This window comes from Tetrapisispora phaffii, chromosome 4 (genome assembly GCF_000236905.1).
Source record: "Tetrapisispora phaffii CBS 4417 chromosome 4, complete genome".
Lineage (NCBI taxonomy): Eukaryota > Fungi > Ascomycota > Saccharomycetes > Saccharomycetales > Saccharomycetaceae > Tetrapisispora > Tetrapisispora phaffii.
The window spans coordinates 985,566-1,006,740 of record NC_016523.1 but is presented as its reverse complement, the minus strand read 5'-3'; the positions used below and the strand labels follow the sequence as shown (position 1 = coordinate 1,006,740).

General features: G+C 35.3%; 10 protein-coding genes across 10 annotated transcripts; 5 read left to right on the top strand and 5 right to left on the bottom strand.

The window, feature by feature from the left end:
- Positions 1 to 657: 657 nt before the first annotated feature.
- Positions 658 to 1,230, top strand: TPHA0D04600 (ubiquitin-60S ribosomal protein L40 fusion protein; the record flags this gene model as incomplete). Its single annotated transcript, XM_003685481.1, has 2 exons — positions 658 to 665; positions 852 to 1,230. 2 exons carry the CDS (start codon positions 658 to 660, stop codon positions 1,228 to 1,230), a joined length of 387 nt encoding a protein of 128 aa, XP_003685529.1.
- A 240-nt stretch (positions 1,231 to 1,470) lies between these two features.
- Positions 1,471 to 4,854, bottom strand: TPHA0D04590 (uncharacterized protein; the record flags this gene model as incomplete). The annotated part of the gene is made up of 1 exon (XM_003685480.1): positions 1,471 to 4,854. One exon carries the CDS (start codon positions 4,852 to 4,854, stop codon positions 1,471 to 1,473), a length of 3,384 nt encoding a protein of 1,127 aa, XP_003685528.1.
- A 469-nt stretch (positions 4,855 to 5,323) lies between these two features.
- Positions 5,324 to 6,736, bottom strand: ATG32 (mitophagy protein ATG32; the record flags this gene model as incomplete). The annotated part of the gene is made up of 1 exon (XM_003685479.1): positions 5,324 to 6,736. The coding sequence occupies one exon, from the start codon at positions 6,734 to 6,736 to the stop codon at positions 5,324 to 5,326; it is 1,413 nt and encodes a 470-aa protein (XP_003685527.1).
- Positions 6,737 to 7,436: 700 nt separating this feature from the next.
- QRI5 (mitochondrial 37S ribosomal protein mS38) lies at positions 7,437 to 7,775 on the top strand (the record flags this gene model as incomplete). The annotated part of the gene is made up of 1 exon (XM_003685478.1): positions 7,437 to 7,775. The coding sequence occupies one exon, from the start codon at positions 7,437 to 7,439 to the stop codon at positions 7,773 to 7,775; it is 339 nt and encodes a 112-aa protein (XP_003685526.1).
- A 216-nt stretch (positions 7,776 to 7,991) lies between these two features.
- Positions 7,992 to 10,202, bottom strand: CDC9 (DNA ligase (ATP) CDC9; the record flags this gene model as incomplete). The annotated part of the gene is made up of 1 exon (XM_003685477.1): positions 7,992 to 10,202. The coding sequence occupies one exon, from the start codon at positions 10,200 to 10,202 to the stop codon at positions 7,992 to 7,994; it is 2,211 nt and encodes a 736-aa protein (XP_003685525.1).
- Positions 10,203 to 10,725: 523 nt separating this feature from the next.
- On the top strand, positions 10,726 to 12,189 carry TPHA0D04560 (ENTH domain-containing protein; the record flags this gene model as incomplete). Its single annotated transcript, XM_003685476.1, has 1 exon — positions 10,726 to 12,189. One exon carries the CDS (start codon positions 10,726 to 10,728, stop codon positions 12,187 to 12,189), a length of 1,464 nt encoding a protein of 487 aa, XP_003685524.1.
- A 156-nt stretch (positions 12,190 to 12,345) lies between these two features.
- TPHA0D04550 (uncharacterized protein) lies at positions 12,346 to 13,659 on the bottom strand (the record flags this gene model as incomplete). The annotated part of the gene is made up of 1 exon (XM_003685475.1): positions 12,346 to 13,659. The coding sequence occupies one exon, from the start codon at positions 13,657 to 13,659 to the stop codon at positions 12,346 to 12,348; it is 1,314 nt and encodes a 437-aa protein (XP_003685523.1).
- A 451-nt stretch (positions 13,660 to 14,110) lies between these two features.
- Positions 14,111 to 16,639, top strand: TPHA0D04540 (tetratricopeptide repeat protein; the record flags this gene model as incomplete). The annotated part of the gene is made up of 1 exon (XM_003685474.1): positions 14,111 to 16,639. One exon carries the CDS (start codon positions 14,111 to 14,113, stop codon positions 16,637 to 16,639), a length of 2,529 nt encoding a protein of 842 aa, XP_003685522.1.
- Positions 16,640 to 17,244: 605 nt separating this feature from the next.
- TPHA0D04530 (WD40 repeat domain-containing protein) lies at positions 17,245 to 18,129 on the top strand (the record flags this gene model as incomplete). Its single annotated transcript, XM_003685473.1, has 1 exon — positions 17,245 to 18,129. One exon carries the CDS (start codon positions 17,245 to 17,247, stop codon positions 18,127 to 18,129), a length of 885 nt encoding a protein of 294 aa, XP_003685521.1.
- Positions 18,130 to 19,549: 1,420 nt separating this feature from the next.
- Positions 19,550 to 21,058, bottom strand: DHH1 (DExD/H-box ATP-dependent RNA helicase DHH1; the record flags this gene model as incomplete). Its single annotated transcript, XM_003685472.1, has 1 exon — positions 19,550 to 21,058. The coding sequence occupies one exon, from the start codon at positions 21,056 to 21,058 to the stop codon at positions 19,550 to 19,552; it is 1,509 nt and encodes a 502-aa protein (XP_003685520.1).
- Positions 21,059 to 21,175: the final 117 nt, after the last annotated feature.

Here is a 21,175-nt window from a genome sequence, read left to right as displayed (position 1 = left end):
AAGGATATTGAATAGTCGTTTTTATAGCGACCTCTGTAAGAGCTGTAAGTCTATCAATCTGCCACGTTCTTATCAACCTCCAAGGAAAACCCGAGTATCTAAGTGAAGTAACTTAGATGATTATTCTAGCATGTTTTTAAAATAAATGTTTATCAAAAAGAAAGCGATTATCAGTAGTATTATATATGCTCGAGTTTCACATTTTTCACGTTTTTGTGTTTTTGTGCTTCTCTTAATCACAACCCTAAGGGCTGTCACTTTACAAATTAGGGGTTGGCAAACCCTATCATATCACAATCAACGAATACGTACATAATGATACATTATACTATCATTAAGGACGATAACATTAATTGAGAATTAAAAATTTCGGAAAAGAAAAAATAATGCACAAACAGCCTGAAATTTGTGTATTCGATACCCTCCAACCGTCAACTAAACTAAACATTTTAATTTTTGAGATATTGAAATATGAATTATTTTGAAGTTCAATAATCAATGAATCGTATTAATTATGAAATCATTTATTAAAGAGAGTATTATATATTATATTTAAACGAATGTCATATAGTTTGTGTTTGTAAGTATTGCTGGTGTGTTTTTTATTTTTGATTTCTTTTGCTAGCTTTTATTTAAAGTCACCAGGATTCATTAAAGATGCAAATGTATGTTACTGATGATTATTGTTTTCTATAAGAAATAATAAGTTAACTCATATTTATGAATTAACTTGTCGTGTTCTATGTTTTTGGTTTAATCTTACTAACTGTTTCAATTGTTTCTTTGAAAATTGTGCGTTACTAACTGTTTGTTACTCTATGATTTTTCTTTGAACTCTCTTTTTATTATAGTTTTGTTAAGACTTTAACTGGTAAGACAATTACCTTAGAAGTTGAATCTTCTGACACTATTGACAATGTTAAATCTAAGATTCAAGATAAGGAAGGTATTCCACCTGACCAACAAAGATTAATCTTTGCTGGTAAGCAATTGGAAGATGGTAGAACTTTATCCGATTACAACATTCAAAAGGAATCTACTCTTCATTTAGTCTTGAGATTACGTGGTGGTATCATTGAACCATCTCTAAAGGCTTTAGCTTCTAAGTATAACTGTGAAAAATCTGTTTGTCGTAAGTGTTACGCCAGATTACCACCAAGAGCTACCAACTGTAGAAAGAGAAAATGTGGTCACACAAACCAATTGAGACCAAAGAAGAAGTTAAAATAGATGCATTCCATTCATCTAATTTTCCTTGTTATATCTCAAACAAGTTGTTCATATATAAGTATATCATGTTGTTTTGTTTCTAGATTTATATATATTTTAAAATATCAATGTTAACTTATGAACCCTTTAAAACTACAATAAATATGCTTGTAATTATTAAAATGTTTAAATGTTTTCTTTTTGTATGTTATAAATATGGATGTATTGATATTTATACAAATGCATTTTTAAATATATTAATTATTGAAAGTCCTCTATATATTTTTTTAAAATTATTTTTAAATCTGGTCTCTTGATCGGTTTTGACAAAAAGTCGTTCATACCAACATCTAAACATTCTTTGACGTTTTCCTCTTTTGGGAATGCAGACAATGCAACAATAGGCTGTGTATAATTCAGCTCTTCTCTAATCATTTTTGTTGCGGCTAAACCATCAAGTCTTGGCATTTGAACATCCATAAATATTATATCATAATTTCCATTATTTTCCGATAACATTTTTGTCTTATCAAATGCATCTTGGCCATCCCTAGCCAAGTCAATATTGTTGATACCTTCAAGTTTTAACATTCTTTTGATAACTTCTTGGTTTACGTGATTATCTTCTGCTACCAAAATATAAATCAAATCCATCTTATTAAGTACTTTATTTTTAGATTTATCATCTGTGTGAGCATTTAAAGTTGGGACATTCTGTGTGGATGTAGCTGTACCGGTACTTTGTAGGAATGGTCTATTCAACCTGACCGACGATGGACGAACATTATCTTCTTCATCCGAGTCTGACGATGATGAATCTATAGAAGTAGTACTATGCCTATTGTTAAGAGAGCTTCCAATTGAATTTCTTGTTTTAATACTTTTAGCACTGCTTGAACCAGAAAATTTAAATTTAACTTTTCTATTTTTCTTACTAACAGCATTAAATTCATCATTGAATAATTCATCATCAGGTATACTGATTTCTCTTGTTTGTTTCAAGGGAAGAGTAAATATAAATTTGCTACCAACACCTACTTCAGATTCTAATTCCATTGTACCATTCATCATGGTAGATAACTGCTTACAAATTGATAAACCTAAACCAGTACCACCATATTGTCTCGACAATGCTTGATCACCTTGAACAAATGGTTCAAATACTGATTCTTGTAATTTAGGATCAATACCAGAACCAGTGTCTTTCACTTCTACAGAAATTACCCATGTCTTCTGTTCTTTTAGTTCTACACCCAATTTGTTTTCGTCATCATCTAAATCAGTCGATTTGATAAGTTGTTTCATTAATGCAGTGTCATCATATGATTTAGAAGATGTTGTAACAAGTGATGCCATTCCCATTTTATCAACTTCAGAAATTTCCACATCTTCATTGCCGATTTTAATAGAACTATCTGCAGTGTCATCTTTTGAAATAGTATGGGTTTCATTTTCGTCATTATTTAGTTCTGTTTCAGATTTCCTCGATATATCATTATTTTCTTCAGTTTTTAAATGAGATATATTAAGTGGTAATTCTGTTCCTTGCTTAACGTAAACCTTTTTATAATCTTCAGCTTTACTCCTTTCTTCATCATACTCTCCCAGTAGATTTATTCTAACGTCAACATTACCATCTACAGGAGTGAATTTTAATGCATTGGAAACTAAGTTCATCACAACTTGAATAATTCTATTAGAATCTCCCCATAGAACATATGACCGTAGTATATTAGGCATTAATATAATTGAAAGTTTGACATGCTGATCTTTGGCAAGTTTACCAAAAATTGATTTTATTTGTAAGGCCACTTCTGTAATGCAAAAATCTCTTTTCTCTAACTTGGTTCTTTGTAAGACATTCTTTGAGAATGTTAGTAATTCTGTTAAAATATGTAATAATAGTTCACCAGATCTAAAAATTAATTTTAAATTCCCCCTAATTTTATCTACGTCATCTTCTTCCATCGAAATAGCAGTCATACCCAGTATACCATTTAATGGCGTTCTCAATTCATGTGAAATATTTGCAATAAAAACTGTTTTAGCTTCATTAGCCGATTCAGCCTGGATTTTTGCAGCTTCTAATTGTTTCGTTCTCGCTCTAACTCTTTCTTCTAGCAGACAATAATGCTGATCCAAAGCATCTGTCATTGTGTTAAACGTGTCTGTCAATTCAGATAATTCATCTTGTAGTAATCTCCAATAAACAGGAACTCTTGCTTCGATTAAATTTGCAGAGGTTTTATATTTCTGAGATGAAGAAGAAAGGTCGTCATCAGGATTTATTCCCATCGATGAATGACTAGAATTATTATTACCATATATATGACTGCTGGTGATTGAGTTTGAGGAGGAAGTGTTATTTTTGAAATTATTTGCTGTTATACTTCCGCTGTCAGAAAGTTTATTAGCATTAAAACCAAGCGATGATCTCACATGATTTTCTAAACTATTTCTCCATTTAATAGAGCTATTTCTGCTAACACTGGAACCAACAGTAGGTTGGGGGGGTCTTAAACCTCTCCCTTCTGCTATACGCTCGGTGGCTTTCTGTAATCTGATGAGGGGCTGTACAGCCCAATGTGACAGTGGAAATGTTAACAAGCACACAAAAACAGCAACTGCTACAACTACCCCACTGATAATTCTCTCTAGTTTTGTAGCAGACTCTGAGAAGGCAGCTTCCGGTTGAGCAACAATAGCCAACCAATTCACTAAGGAGAATGAACATGATGAATAACCAACCGCAGCAGCTGTACCAAGGAATCCGTTAGTCTTCTTCACTGCACCACCTTTCCCATTAACTAAACCATTATATACGAATGTGTCATTATCAATTCTGTAATGTAGATCGTAATCTTTATCTGCATTATCGTAAGCAGAGGCAAATAAAAAATTAAAATACTCTAAATTTGTTGTTATGGAATAATCTGCCGAAATAACAAACACCTCTGAGTTTTCTAAAGCAGTTGTATCATTGAAGACACTCTTCAAACCTTCCGCAGACATAATCACAGATAAGTATCCATAAATTCTAGAGTCTGATAAAATGATAGATGGATTAGCAAAAATAGGCAACGACATAGACATTAGAAAATTACTACCATTTAATACTGGATCTGTGCATATGCCTATAGTTTCCAACGATGACGGTAGTGATATATTTAAAGATAAAGTGAATAATTTATCTATAACGCTTTCTGGGACGTAATTTCCTGAAGCATTATTTGTTGCATTGATCATTATATTAAAGTTAGTATCATACAGTCTTGCAACAGAGAATAGATCTGATGAAGTCAAAAATTTTTCGAGAACCAGACTTGATTCATACCAGTTAGTACTGCTGATGTTACCAGCAGAATAACTAACCAACGAGTTCTGCAATGTCTCTCCTGATGATAGATAGTAGCATTGGTAATACAAATAGTTCAAGGTTTGATCTATCTGTGAAGCTTTTAGTTGAGCAGCTATATATAACCTCCCAGTTTTTAAATTTTTATAGTTTGCAGTGAAATAAACACCAGCCGTAACAGCTAAAATAATCAAAGATATAATGGCAACTAAACTGACAAGTGCAGTTAATTGAGCACGTATACTTATTCTGTAAGGTGGCTTCCAAAACTTTTTCGGTATTAGTTGCATGCGGTTTGCAATATTATATTGTCTCTATGCTCATAAATATTATTCGTTTGATTATTGAATTATAGCCTTTTATTATGTCTGACTTGATATCACTAGCAAAGCATGAAGGAGATTCTATTTAAAACAGAAAATAAATTATATATGTTTATATATGCTTTTATTAGTAAACATATATATAACTTCAATGTCATCGTTATTTCAATTTAACCATTGTGTATTTTACTGTTAATTACTTTGCTTTATTAGGTTTCTAACGGTCTTCGCGAAATTAAAATCTTTATATTTTCGATAAATGAGTTAAATACAAGTGGCTATGAGATAAGTAATGATAATTTATATGTTAACTTTGATGATATATTAGATATATGTGTTTTGGATTACAAAATTCGATATAAGACATACATATTTTCAAATGCTATATTCCGACTTAAGTAGTGAAGTAATGCCAATAACGGAGCTTATGTATAAGTCATAATAGTACATAGCTCATGGCTATGATTCTATTTGAATCGTCTAAATTTTGCCAGTTTGAACCAAGAAACGATATTGGTTTGAGGATGATGTACTTCATAATAACGCAAATGTGTCTGACGGTGGAGGTCAAGAAATCCCATGTTTGGGGGAGATTAATGGTTTGGCCGTTGTCAATGGTATCTTTTATAAAATCGGAATCTGTGTCTGTGACTACATCCATGTATGCAATGAGATCATTGGTTTCATTAGAATCGAAGTCTCGTAACAAGTAACTGAACGTGGTGGAAGGAATGATGGTGGATAAGCAGTATCCGACACCAATTCCTATTCCTATACTGATCGATACACTCCATTTATAGAACCAATCTTTGTCATTCTGATTTTTGTCGTCTTTCTTACCTATACCTGACTTGTCTCTCTCTGTTAAAGGGATTCTTGGCTTATATTTACTCTTCCTCATGCTCTTCACATTTCTTATCGCTCTTATTGAGGAACGACTCAAATTCTTCTTGTTATTAACTGGAGCAGAGTTTGGTTTGAACAGCTCTTTAATCATCCTCTCAGATCTCTCTTGCGAGACAGTATCAGAACGAATGCTGCCATTCAATTTCGATGGCTCGTGTTCTCTGAGAAACTGCAACAAGTTGGCTATTACTTTCGTTTTGCTTCCATGGTTATTATTTGCCCTTTCGTGAATGATTATCAGGTTGGGATAGTACAGCATTGGCCACTTCCTCTCCTTCATGGAAGAAAGCACTTTATTGCAATTTTTAATAATCTCCAAGTTGTCGCCCCTTCTGTGGTCTAAACTCAGCACTATTGCCACGACGGTGATATCCCTTGAATGCCTCAGAATATCTAGCAACTCCAAATGGTTCTGGACTACCAACAACGATACACTGTTGTCAGTTGACACGTCAAGCATGAAACAGTACTCGCCAGTGCTAACCTGCAAGTATTCCTGGTAGAAGGAGTCCGCATGGGATCCCACGACACTGATCGCCTTAAGAGACCCTTCCTTCTTGGAGTACGACAATCTTGGCATAACGAACTGATTGCTGCTCGATGTGTCGCTGGCGGACTGGTCGAAGTAACTGTGCGAGTAAGCAGAGGTGGTCGATGCATGTATGCTCATGTTTGCGTTCCTGCTCCTGCCCAAGGTGCCGTTCCTTACCTCTATGTCCTCTTCCTCCGAATTCTCTGATGAGGAAGACAGTATCTGCCATGAGTCTGAGAGGTCGATGATAGCATTCCAGTCGTTCTGCGTATTCGTTGAGTTCGATATGACATTAGCAGACGGCGGAGGGCCCCCCATATTTGCCTCTAAGAGATCCAAAACCGAGTAGTGGGGCTCGATGACACTCCTCCTTTCTGTATAGCTTCTAATATCCATGATTGTGTTTCTCATACCCAACCGGCAACGTCAATCCAAGAAGTATACTAGTTTATATACGTGTGTGTCGATATGTTCGATGCTGTAAGGGGTTGACCCATTTTTTTAACTCTTTTATATAGTTGTTTACATACATGGTTTTTTAAAAAACAGTTGCACTGGCAGTGTTAAAAGCAACAAGGGCCGCTAGTTTTGAGGTTCGGCTGGGCTTTCTAGACAGATGGGATGGGGAAGTATATGGTGCATGCTATAGATACGTCCAGTGTGACGCCAGACATTGGAGAGAACCAGCAGAGATGCCATCATGGAATGCTGGCTATTTAAGTAGCTTGTCGTGGTGGTTGCGCTGTGTGGTACACCAGACCAAACCAGACCAGACCGTCTGCAATACATGTGATCTGCGTGCTTTTGAGGTCAGGGACCCACAGCACGCGTCACAATATCTTTTGTGACGCTTCCCCGCAGATCCCTCACTGTGTACGTCGCTGGTAACGCCGGGTAACGCCGGCTTTCTGGGCCGGGTAACGGCCTGTAGCTTGTCGCAGCGCACAGTGTGCAAGACAGGCTGAAGATACAAACAAGCTCACTCACTTATATATGTATTCATATATAAGTGAGTGAGTGTGTGTCTCTGAGCGTGAGATTGTGTGAGTGCTTGTTGATTGGGTTCACTTGGCAATCTGGCAGTCTCACAGGTGCGTTGGGCGTAAGGCAAATGTTTGGTATTGTGAGAAACTGTGCTTGGAAGGCACCGAGAGCTCTCCATGGGGTCTTCAACCTTAAATTGAGGAAAAACTATTTGCATACATTTGTGGACAGCAGAGCGAGCTCGATTCTGGGAAACCCTGTTATCAACTCGAAGGTCTTGGTGCAGTTGAACTTGAGACCATTGGCTCCATTGGCCCCTGTTCGTGATGTGCCGCATCAGAATATCGTCGAAATGGAATTGGATTCTGTGATGAGGAAGAGGAAAAAGAAGATGAAGAAACATAAATTGAGGAAGAGGAGGAAGAGAGAGAAGGCTGAGAAGAGAAAGCTGTCTCAAGGCAGGTAATGAGGCCGGTCCGTCACGGAGGAGGAAGCGTGCTTCGCATTCGCAATATCGAAGCAGCTCGGTCCCTTCCGCACTCCATAGTTTATAAAATTCCTAATGAGTTCCTTGTATATAAAAAATTAAGATATCATTCATTATATTAATAAATAAGACTATTATTTGTATATTTCATCAAATGTTTATAAAGAGTGGCCGTCTGGAGACGGGCCGGCGTTCTCAATTCTGTATGTGGGATTGACTCTCGTAGAATTCGATTATGTCTTCAGAAGTCGTTCCGTCAGTCACGTCTTTGTCCTCTCTGATTCTTAGGAATCTGGGAAATCTCAACGAGATACCTTTGTCGTACCTTGAATTGCCTGCTTTGTACACTGGAGACAATGACAAATCAGCGGTCAGCACTTCGAACAGCACCTTTGCTTGAAACCAAACGTCGGGCTCTGCACTGGAATCATATATGTACGTCATTGGTGGATTGTCGATTTCAGTAGGTTGCAGGAGTGTGTGTAAGTTCCCTAGCATCTCATCTGAAAAACCAGTACCGATTTTACAACATGTCTCGAACTCTTGTGTGTCTTCGTTGTAACATCCTAATAAGAATCCACCATACGAACCTGTTCTTTTACCTTTACCAAAATAAGCACCCATCACTACAAGATCTAATGAATCGCCAACACCATCCAGATAATCCTTCTTCAATTTTAACCAATTACGCGATCTCTTACTTGGTTCATAATGCGACTCTTCACCATCCAACATTTTGACCATTAACCCTTCACATGAATTCTTGACGGCTTGATCTAAGAACGTCTGTAACTCATCCATATCAGACGTGATAAGAGAAGTTGCATATTGGAACTCTCCCGGTACAAGAACTGTGACTTTACGCAAAATTTCTTGTCTTTCTCTTAGACTCTTGTTAATCATTCCTTCGTTATTCAAGTATAGTAAATCAAATGCAAACAGACAGACACGGACTTTAACATCTTTCAAGTCGACATTTTTACGTTTTCTTGTGGTCAACACTTGGAATGGTAGAATCTTTTTCTGTTCGACATCCCAAGCCACAACTTCACAATCTAGGATAATGTCCTTCACTGGTTGGATCGCATTTTCTCCTTCTTGGTCGTTGGTGATGGCCTTCACAACACACAAGAAGTCTTTCACATCCAGTTCTGGGTATCTCTCAGTCATGTTTTCACCGTTACGGGAATATATTCTCATTTCACCGCCCTCCAACAGATGTACCTGTGCTCTTTCACCGTCGTACTTGTATTCAGAAATAAACTCTTTGCCTTGGAAAGCGTTCAGGACCTCTGTAATTGCCTTTGTTGGTTTTGCTAACATAGGTTTCAATGGGATACCAGGTCTCAGGGTACAAGTTTTGTCAATATTCAGGATACCATCTTGTAAACATAAGTTAATGACAATTTCATAATTAGGTACTTGACAATGTGCTTCCCTTAATTTTGCCTCAGCTTGTTCAATTAAGTCCATGGATTCGACATCTTCTTCATCGAATTTACTTTCCCCTTTCTCTTTCCAATGTTCATGTAGCAGCAGTGCCTTCGACAACGATATCAAGACCGTTTTTTCCGCTAGCCCAATTCTAAGCTTTGATTCCAATGATCTGATTAGAAACTTTGCCTCCAAACCCTTAGATGCAGATAACATTTGTTTTATTAACTTAATTTTCCTCAATTGCGAGTCCTTACCAGTGGCGCTTGCGATTTTCTTCAAGTTGTTGAACACGTCTGAGATTGTCAACGGTTTTGGTTTAAACATGGTCGGCTGGATATTCCTTGCATCGCGTGCAATAGTGCCCAAATCCCCTGTTTCTTTCAACTCCAGTTTTATTTGCTTGATGGACTTACCATATGCTTCGCTAATTGTCTTTATCAACAGATTTTCACCCAACCCTAACTCCAGACCCGGTTCATAGTCGGGACCTAGTCTGTTGATGAAAAGATACGCAACGATGATTATATCTGATGGATTATTCTTGATCACTCTAATGAAAAACTCCGAACATAGCTTGATTATTGCTAAACGAGAGGACGTTTCTTCAATCTGCTGGAACAAGTTACAAACCTCTGAATACAGCACCGTCGACTTGGTTTGATCTGGGGGACTTTCAGCTTTCTCTGAAGCACCGACAGACTGAGATGGATGGACTTCCACTTTTCTCTTTTTATCTACATGATTCTCTGGAGATTCTTGTTTCGTAGCCACTTCCACTGCGGGAGGAGTCTTCTTACCCATGGAGGTGAAAAACCTTGCCAGCGTAGCCTGTTTTTTGGAAGGTTCCAGTGAATTAGACATTGTGCGTGTATATAATAGCGATGCTGTTCCAAAACGTAATGACGAAACAAAAGGTCTGCAATATGATAGTTGTCTGAAAATAGTCGTCTGTAATCTCCCTATAGCCATGCTCCTGAGCCGACAAAACAGAGCAACAAATCAGTTCACTGCTTCTGAACCACCATCTGCCCACAAACAAGAAGACGGCTTCCAAAAGCAAAGCAACCACTCTCTTACTTGCTTAAATATGTGTGTGTAAATGAGTGAACACCATCGATGAGATCACGTAAACCTTACCTTGTCCAGATATTCTAACGCGTCGGCGGTTACCCGCCCACCGCTCCATTTTCGAAATCTTCAAAAATGAAAGTTTTGAAGAAAGCCACTTCCAACTTTAACGAAATAGGAGAATAAGGAAGGATTTTACCTTTGAATGATTAGTTATAAAGTAGAAGATAGTTTTATTTATGGCTATTGGTTTCTATTTGAGTTGGTTTGGCTGTTGGGTTCTGCAGTGTGATAGACGTTGAGTATACATACTATACGTTAGCGGTATACAAAGAAAGAAGGACAAGGACAGAGACTTACGTATATACACGTATACATATAGATTTTCTACTATATTAAGGGTGCTTAGTGGGTATAAACTAGGATGTCTAATCAATTTGTGCGTTCTATGAAGAACGTGGTGAAGGGTTACTCGTCGACGCAGGTGTTGGTGCGTAATGCGACTGCAAATGAGGGCACGGGCCCTAATATCGACCTCTTGGCAGACATTGCTGAGAAGACTTACGATTCTGCGGATTTTTTCGAGATCATGGATATGTTAGACAAGAGATTGAATGATAAAGGTAAGTACTGGAAGCATATTGCCAAGTCGTTGACAGTTTTGGACTATTTGGTTAGGTTTGGTAGTGAGAATTGTGTGTTGTGGTGTAAGGAGAATTTGTATCTGATTAAAACATTGACGGAGTTTAGGTACGAAGATGAGAATTCTGGTGGTGTAGATCAAGGTCAGATCATTAGGGTCAAAGCTAAAGAGTTGACTGCGCTTTTGATGGACGATGAAAGGTTGAGAGAGGAGAGAAGGTTGAACAACAGACGTGATCGTAATAGAAACCGTCGTCCTCCTGCCCGTAATGGAAGTGACGAGGATTTGCAAAGAGCCTTGGAAGAGAGTAGGAGAACTGCAGAAGAAGACGAGAGGAAAAGAAGGTTGAACCAGGACGATTCCGATTTGCAAGCAGCTTTACAATTGTCGAAAGAAGAAGAAGAATTGAAAAGATTACAAGAATTACAAAGTAGCATGCATATGCAGCAACAACAACCTGTTTACTATGATGTATTCGGCAATCCAATCTCTTATGAGGAATATCTCCAATATCAAATGCAACAAGATCAATTACAAAAGCAACAACAAAACGAATGGTTACTACAACAAAAGCAACAGGACTTGCTAGCGCAACAACAACAGCAAGAAATGTTATTGCAACAACAACAATTTTTATTAGCTCAACAGCAACAACAAGCCTCCTATTTGGCTCAGCAGCAGGCAATGATGCAACAGCAACAGCAAATGCCAATGCAAACCGGTTCAAACAACCCATTCGCATTGAATAATCAACAAACAAACAATAATAATGTACAAGCAGCTTCAGAATTGCCAGATTTCACCAAACCACAAGCTCAATCTTATCAACCTGCTAAACTACCAGAACAAATAGAAATTCAACAACCCGTGCAACAGCCTGTACAACAACCATTGCAACAAAATAGAACTGGTAACAAAGAAATGACAAACAAATATAATGAATTAAACCAATTATTGGCCTCTGGTACAGGTATAGATACATTCGGTAACACTGGTGAAACACGTATACCTGCTCAACATACGCAAACTGGAACATTCATCAATTCTCAAGGTACTGGTTATAGACAACAATCGGGCGAATCAAAAGTTAACCCATTCTTATCCAACCAATACACTGGCTTGCCAAGTTCAAATATCATACCAACTCAAACCGGTTATGGGTTTGGTAATCAACCACAGCAGCAGCAATATCAGCAGCAACAACAACAAAATAATAATCAAGGCGTTAGTTTGATTGACTTATAAGAACATTAAGGAATTTATAGTAAAATTAGTAAAAACTATGTTAATAACAATAATATAACGATATTTTAAAGCTTATATAAATTATATCTGTATATTAACCCATAAAGTAATATTAAGCTATTTACAGTTACATGTGTACATATCCGAAAGCTTCAATCATTTTAGTATGCATTCTAGTGAAACTTCATAAGTTTTGAATTTATATTTTACAAGTAATTTATTTAATGCAGTTTCTGTCAATATTTTTATTGGACTTACAATATATCGATCTGATTCTTCTTTATAATTCATAGGAGAATTGGCATTATTCATGACTGCTATGTTATTGTTTTTGGCTAATCTTCTTTGCTTCTCTATGCGAACAAATTTGTTATTGACATTGTCACAAAGGTTCAAATCGAACGACGGTAGTCCTTCTAGGTAGCTCATTAATTCAGCATAATATTTACTTTTATCTTGCAATTTGTCACCAGTGGACTTCATGAAAATAAATTTATTTTGAGATAATTGAATGTTATCACTAGTAATAATTTCTGCTTGAACGAAATCATTAAGATTATCTTCAATATTTTTCATTATCAACACTAAGTCTTGCTTCAGATCTTTAATAGCACTTACTTCTATTGTTGGCAATTGTGTAAATGCAAATGATTCATAAGTATTATCACTTGAGTAGAGCTCTGAAGATGGTTTAAGTATAGTTTCTTCACAATGAGGACATTTATATTCAAACTTCATTACTAACTTTGAAAGTTCTGGTAAAGAAGTGTTGGTATCGTCATAAAGGTTTTGATGAGGAAATTGATCGTTTAATAAGACAGTAGAAGAAGTATTAAAAGAAGTCTCTTTTTTGTTGTTAATTATGTCCAATAACCCTCTAGCAGATTGTAAATCTCCTTGCTTCAAATAGATGTCTTTTACGGAATATGATGGATCATTATTACTGCAATCTGAGCTATCGTTTAGATAAATATTAGACAGTTGTTTAAATCTTTGAAACTTAGGATCCAAGTTTAAGTGTAAAGAAAAAATATGTTTAGATAACAACTTCACATTACCTGGCAGTTCAGTTGACCATGACCAAGAGCAACAATAACATTGAAAACTTATCGTTTTTCCATTTGGATCCTTCAAACGTTCATTTTTACATAATGACAAAGCCAAGGAATTATTACACTTGGGACATTGGAAACAGCCATTGGTACAATATTCGTCATAACATATTTCCTGACAATAACGTTCCTCAAATGATAATCTGCTACCGTCAGCACAATCTGGAACCTTATTATTCCTGCAACAATAAGGACAGAATTTTTCATAATCTTGAAATAACTGGCAGGAATCACAACTAATTTTATGGCATTTTCTGCACAGATTTAACCTTGAAAAATCAATACCATACTGTTGGGCATCATTCCCATTATAATGGTTTCTTTCCTTACAGCAATTGCATGTCCATTTGATTTTCATTTATGAATCTAAGATACCATTCAAGTAGGAAAAACACAATCGATATTGATTTATTTAACTTTACTCTAACACTCTCACCTCACTTATATTAATCAATTGATCACACAGCTACACTAATACATGCCGAATAGTAACTACGACTAATTTAATGTTCCAATTTACCTTCCAGCCATTTATATATCTTTCCAAAAGTAGAAGAATCCTTCAATTTTAACGTATTCGTATTATCATCAAAAACAAGAATCCTAAATTTTCGCTTCTTAGCTTAAAGTTTAAGTTAAAGGTAGCTCTATTGAAGTATATTTGGATAGAATACACTCAAGACACCATATAATTACATTTCCAATCTATTTTTCCTACATATGTTGGTGTTTGGAAGTGTGTAAAGCCACATACTGGCGAGAGTTATATGAATTTTAAGTATCCATAGAATTTTACTTCAAAAATGATTATGTTGCATTCTTGGGTATTATTTCTTTATATTGGTTTTATCGAGGTTGTGTGTGGGGAGGTGGAGAGCCAAGTAAGTTTTAATGTAAATAATGTTGATTATGATCCTTATGAGAAAGCTGTTAATATATTGAGTGATAAAATCCGCTACGATGATGAAATTGATTATTATTCAAAGAAGAATATCTCTGGAATTGATATAACGATTCCTGTAGACTATTCAGAAGATGAACAAGAATTTCGATACAAGAAGTTTTGGAAATCTGAGGCCACTACATGGCAAAAGGAAGCAATTGGATATTTAACGATATCAAGTGATAAATTTAACAATACTGCAGCAACACTTTTATTAGCACAAATACATCTCTGGGGAGAATATGGCTACCCTAATAATAAGACACTTGCATATAGCTATTTGAATAAATATAATGAGATGATTGGTTTTACTGATGGAGAGGCTTTATTTGATTTAGCAGTTATGCTTTCTACTGGTTTATTTGGAGCGATTCCAATTGATATTGGTAAAAGTTTATTATACTATCAACAAGCTGCTTCCCTTGGGAATATGAAAGCAAAGCAAGCACTTGCTTATAGATATGCTAATGGTCTGAATGTTCCAAGAGATTGCAATATGGCTCTGTTGCTATACAGAGAACTATCAGACGAAGTACGCTCCAAGTACTCGGACTATGAATGGAATGTAGCATTGCCTTATATGGAAACATATAATATTAGAATTCCAGATTTTCAAGGAGGGTTATTAGGTGAGGGCCTAAGCTCGACGCATTCCTCAACTACTAGGAAGGATTCTGTCAGACCTGACATAACATCCTCTTTGTTGACGCAAATGAATGGGGGACAAATTGTACTACAATTTGGTATTGGTGCAAAAGACTATGCTGCAGATGGTGAATCGGATGATAGTAATGATAAATTAGTTGATCTGTACTATACTGCATGGGATCTGTATAAAGGTACCTACGAAAGAAATCGTGATGTAGAATCCGCAAGAACTATTTTGGAATTAGCGATTGAAGTATATAGCAGTTCAGAACCTTATATGGATAATTTACAAATATATTTCTTTGGGAAATGTTACTACTTACTAGGCCATATTTATTTTACAGGAGAAGGTATATCCAAACCTGATATAGAAAGAGCTCAGCTTTTATTACAAAAGTCCATAGATATTGTGGAAAATGTTAGTGCCGTGAAAAGTAAAGCAAATATTGATATGGGATTAATAAATCAATTTATCAAAAATGATACTTCAAAAGCAATAAAATATTATAGAAATGTCTTAGAAGAAAATGTTAATGATGGAACAGCAGACTACCAATTATCTAAATTGTCTTCTGAGAAACCAGAACTAAATCTAGGTGATCCTTTCGTTTTAATGCAAACAGCTTACAGAAGATCTCACATTGCTGGTACATATGAATACGCTAAAATGATCGAAGAAAGTGTGAATAATTATTACAGTTGTGAAGACACATCATTTTTGTTTAAAAGATTTTTGGAAATGAATGAGGTTATTGTTGCTCCTCAATTAAGAATTGCATTCTCTGAACTATTAAAGGGTAATACAGAAGTAGCATTATGGGCGTATGCACAAGCTGCAGAACAAGGTTTTGAAGCAGCTCAAATTTCAGCTGCATATCTTTTATATCAAGATGCATATTTGATGGAAGAAGTACCAGAGACTACAGACGAAAGAAAATCTATGGCAATCTCATACTACAATAGGGCTTTCAAGCAAAATAACATTGATGCAGCAATTATTGCTGGTAACATTTTTTATAATATGAAAGATTATAGCAAAGCTATTGCTATGTATCAAAGCGCATCCCTACGATTTGCTCCTCAAGCAATTTGGAACCTAGGTTACATGTATGAACATGGGTTAGGAGTCGGTGTAGATTATAAGATGGCACATGATTACTACAATCAAGTGCTTGATCATAACCCTGAATTATTTTTTGCTGTGAAGCTTACTGTGATGAAATTGACATTAAAATCATGGATTAGCTGGCTATCTGGTGAGCCAGTGAGTTTTTGGAATCAGGATAAAGAAGAGATAGATGGAGTAAGTATAATATCACAAGAAGAGCAAATGTTATCCCAGATGTCAATATTCAGGCGCTTTAAATACAGTGTTGAGCAAGCCTTGCTTGAAAACTCAGGTCACCATGCATACCCAACTCCACTAACAGAAAAGCAAATTAATGATAAACAACAAGAAAAGAAAAAGAAGGACGAGAAAAATGATCCAACTGATACGGGTTGGGTTGAAAAATTTATAATGAAAATAGATGAACTCGGTCTATCGTTAGAAGATGTCCTGTCGATTATGTTTATGGCAATGATTTTACTTGTCACCATGATAATTCGCCCACTAATAATAAGAGCAGGATGGAATGTCCGCATCAATGGCATCGTCATTAGAGGCAACGCAGAGGCAAATGGTGAACAGGAGCAACCACAGGAAGTTCAACCAGCCAATATAGACATTCAGTTTTTTGCCATCTGATCACAACGACACATTCGAAGAGAGTCAATCAAATAAAATTTACCGTTACTGCGTATCAAAGAAAAACAAAACTTTTATATATTTATATATTTATATACGCATATTTGTGAATATATTTTTTTTATTATCTTATGGACTTAAAACTCATGTTATTCCGCATCTACATAACACAATTAACCACTGGCAGTCAATGCATTGCTACAGTGTCCATCGACCATTTGTGACGCTGGCATTTGCTGACACCAAATACATATACTTACCCGACATTGCATAATTCGTTTGAAACGATAAAGTCGTTCAGCCATGGAATTTCCGAGAAGAACAAGAATGTTCAATCAGATGGTAAGAGTAGTGCCATAAATTGCTTGTTTAATGATGATCAAGACCAAATAACTTGCCTGTAGTTTGTATTGAACTGGTTGAATTGTTGTATTTCAGATCTTTTAATTTAATTTATCCATTTACGTTTTGGAGATTACCAGTTGAAGGTGTGCGAAAACTTAAATATTGAAGTCCTGCAGTTGACAATAAATATTATACGAAATTCAGTTCGCAAATTTCACTAAGAGATTGAGATAGATAGATATATGTATATACGTTAAGAAATGGTTACGATAGAAAACGCACATTCCGATATCATTCACGATACATCTTTTGACTACTATGCCACACGCTTGGCTTCGTGTTCCTCCGATAAAACAATTAAAATATTTGCTGTGAACGGTGAACAATATGCATTATTAGATACTTTGGTTGGACATGAAGGTCCAGTTTGGAGAGTCAGCTGGGCTCACCCAAAATTTGGAAACTTATTGGCTTCTGCCTCTTACGATGGTAAGATTATCATCTGGAAAGAAGCAAACAAGAAATGGTCCAAACTAGCTTCATTGTCTGTTCATTCTGCTTCTGTCAACGTTGTAGAATGGGCCCCAAGTGAATTTGGTGCTATATTATTAGCCGGCTCTTCTGATGGTAATATCTCTGTTGTTGAACTAAAGGATGAAAAATTAGGCAAACCAATGATAATGAAGGCTCATAAAGTTGGTGTTTCGACCGTCTCTTGGGCCCCTTTTGTCGCTAGCGAAAGTTCTGAGGAAGACCACACACACTCATTGAGATTCGTTAGTGGTGGTCTAGATAATGCTGTTAAGATTTGGAAATACGACACTGAAAAAGAAACCTATGTTATAGAAACTGAACTAGAAGGACATACTAACTGTGTCAATGACGTTGCTTGGTCCCCAACTGTTTTGGTAAATACCTATATTGCAACAGCATCAAATGATAATACCTCTATAGTTTGGACTCAAGAAGGTTCGAAAGGTGAATGGAAGAAACAACTTCTCACTGAACCATTTGAGGCTGCACCATCAAGAGTTAACTGGTCTCTATCAGGTAACATTCTAGCTGTTTCTACCAATGATGATAAAGTCACTTTGTGGAAGGAAAACTTAGACGGTAAATGGGAAACAGCTGGTGACCTAGAATAGTTTAGTTATGTTTAGTTGGGTTCTTTCTTTTAATCTACCTTTATCGATATTAAATGTAAAAGACGATAGTAAAGATATTTCATAGCATATTCTAATTGTACAACTTATAAGACTTTTTAACCAAAGGGAATAAACAATAAGTAAGCATTTATTTTTATTTATTTTGAATTTAGTTTCAAGAACTAATACGCTTACACAATCCCACCAATTCTCTCTTTCTCTGTCCCTCTGTCCCTCTGTCATTTATATTTTGGGGGAACTATAAAATACTAAATGAAGAATTAAGGTCGATTTTAGTAATTTACTGACTTTAAATACTGCACTAAATAAATAAAATTAAATAAAAAATTTAAAAAGTTTTCGAATACTAGTATTGATGTTCTTGTATGTATATTATTCCCGATTTCGAAGAAATGCTAGTTTGAAATGTCTAACGAACCGCAATATTTTTGGTATACGTATATATCCTTAATGATAGCAACCTATTCACTAAATGAATTTTTATATATGAAATACAGACTAAGTTAACGAATTTTTAAAGAGGAAAAATAGATTTAGAAATATATAAATGTTTATATAGGTTAATAAAATCTTGATAAAGGGGTTAAAAAACAGGACTGAACTATAACTGTATTCAGAACCTATTGAAATATAAACTCAGCAAATCTTTATCCCTGCGTAAGATTTAAAGTAACAAACTTTCGAAGAAAAACCTAGATGCCTAGGTAAATTACTTCGATTATTGATGAAGTATTATGGGAATTCAGATAAGGAGTAGTGATAATATAGGGAATCAAACTGGTGATCATAAGATGAGCATATCGGGTAAATAGTGGATTAGTCTAAAACATTTTATCCAAAGAAACATTCAGGCTTCGTCTATTAGCTTAACAAATATTGGGGTCTGATAAAATTTAATCAGGTTCAAATGGCAATCTGTTAAAATTTGTTTAATAAAAAGAAGCACATCAGGGATTAACAGTTAAATGATGGTAACTGAATTATTTGAGAAAATACGCCATGTACGCGAAATAAAAATAAAATGCAAAATGCAAATGCAATTAACTCCATATGTTTGCAAATGAATGTTTTGAGTAGTCCTTGACATTAATAATCAGTAAATGGATAAAGAACCATATAGATATGTCAATTATTGGAAATATTGAAATATTGAAATATTGAACAATTGAAAAAAAAATACAAAAATTTCCATCTGAAATAAATCTATCAAAAATGGAATGTATTTGTGCAATATGCAAAAAAAATGATTATTTGTAAGTTATGATGAAGGCACCTTAGGACAAAATTTTGTTTAATAGTAAATTGAAATAAATAAAAAAAATAAAAACATCATGATTATTGATGTGTAAAAATAATATAATACAGAATTGATATGATACAACATTAATTTTTCCTTTAATTAAAATTGCGGGTGTTGTGGTGCCTGTATCGGCATACCTTGCTGTGGGTATTGTTGAAATTGTTGTGGAGGTTGTTGGAATTGTTGCTGAGGTTGTTGTGGTTGCTGAGGTTGTTGTTGTTGTTGTTGTAGTGGTGATGGTTGTTGTTGCATTTGGAATTGCTGTTGGTTCATGGTATTGAAGTGGGCATTCATTTGAGGTGGTAAAGGTAATTGTTGTTGTGGTGGTAAATTCTGAGGGATTAGTTGCTGTTCGATTGGGAATGGTACTGGAACAGCGGAATTATCATTAGCGACATATAATGATTTGTCAATAGTAGTTGGTATGGCTGCAATTTCTGTACCTAATTCTTGTTCGATCTTATATAAATTAAAACGGTCATTCCAGTTGATCAAATTGATTGCTAAACCTAAATGACCAAATCTACCAGATCTACCGATACGATGTAAATAAGTTTCAGCAGTCTTTGGGAAATCAAAATTGATGACAACGTTCACAGCTTGAATATCAATACCACGAGTCAATAAATCAGAACAAACCAAAGTACGGACTTTGCCATGACGGAATTCGTGAAACACTCTGTTTCTTTCTTGTTGCTTCATTCTGGCATGAGAATAGTAACATGAAAAACCCAAATCAGTAATCTTTTTGGCTAACAATTCGACACGGTTTGTAGAATTACAGAAGATAATAGCTTGATTAATTTGTAACTTTGAAAATAAAGTGTTTAAACAGTGTAATTTTTGCTTTTCTTCAACAAATGCATAATATTGTGTTATACCTTTTAATGTTAGTTCATCCATCAGATTAATCTCATAAGGTTTATGTAAATGTTTAACCATGAACTCTTTCACTGTCAAAGGGAAAGTAGCACTAAATAATAGTGATTGGTGTTGTTCTGGTAAGAAAGTTAAAATTTGTTCAATAATAGATTTAAAATCACGGGACAACATTTTATCAGCTTCATCCATGATGAAAAGACCACATCCGGATAAATCAGCAATACCTCTAGAGGCTAAATCTAATACTCTACCTGGAGTACCGACTAATATATGTACAGTTTCATTTAATCTAATAATATCATCTCTTAAATTGGTACCACCGGTAGTTACCATACAAGATATTTCACATCTTTTACCCAGGGTACGCACTACTTGAGATGTCTGTAATGCTAATTCCCTTGTTGGGACCATTATTAGGGCTTGTATTTTGTTAATCTTAGATTTCACTTTTTCTAAAGTTGGAATCACGAATGCAGCAGTTTTACCTGTACCATTTTTAGCTCTTGCTAAAATGTCTCTACCTGCAATGGCAACAGGAATAGATTCTTCTTGGATAGGTGATGGTTTTTCAAAACCAGCTTCAAAAATACCCATTAATAGTTCCCTCTTTAAATAAAAATCTTCAAAAGTGTTACCTTTTGTATTCAAAACATCTTCTGTTTGTGGTCTTGTATCTTTTTTAGGGATATTCAATTGTGATTTCCAGTCTTGTTCAGAGTTACTCATTTTGTTATATTTGTTAGTGGTGTTATTTCTTAGTGGTGAAAAACAAAAAAATTATCAAAATATTTAATCCAATGTTTCTTATAGGTGTTTTATAACTTTCCAATAAGCAATGATATT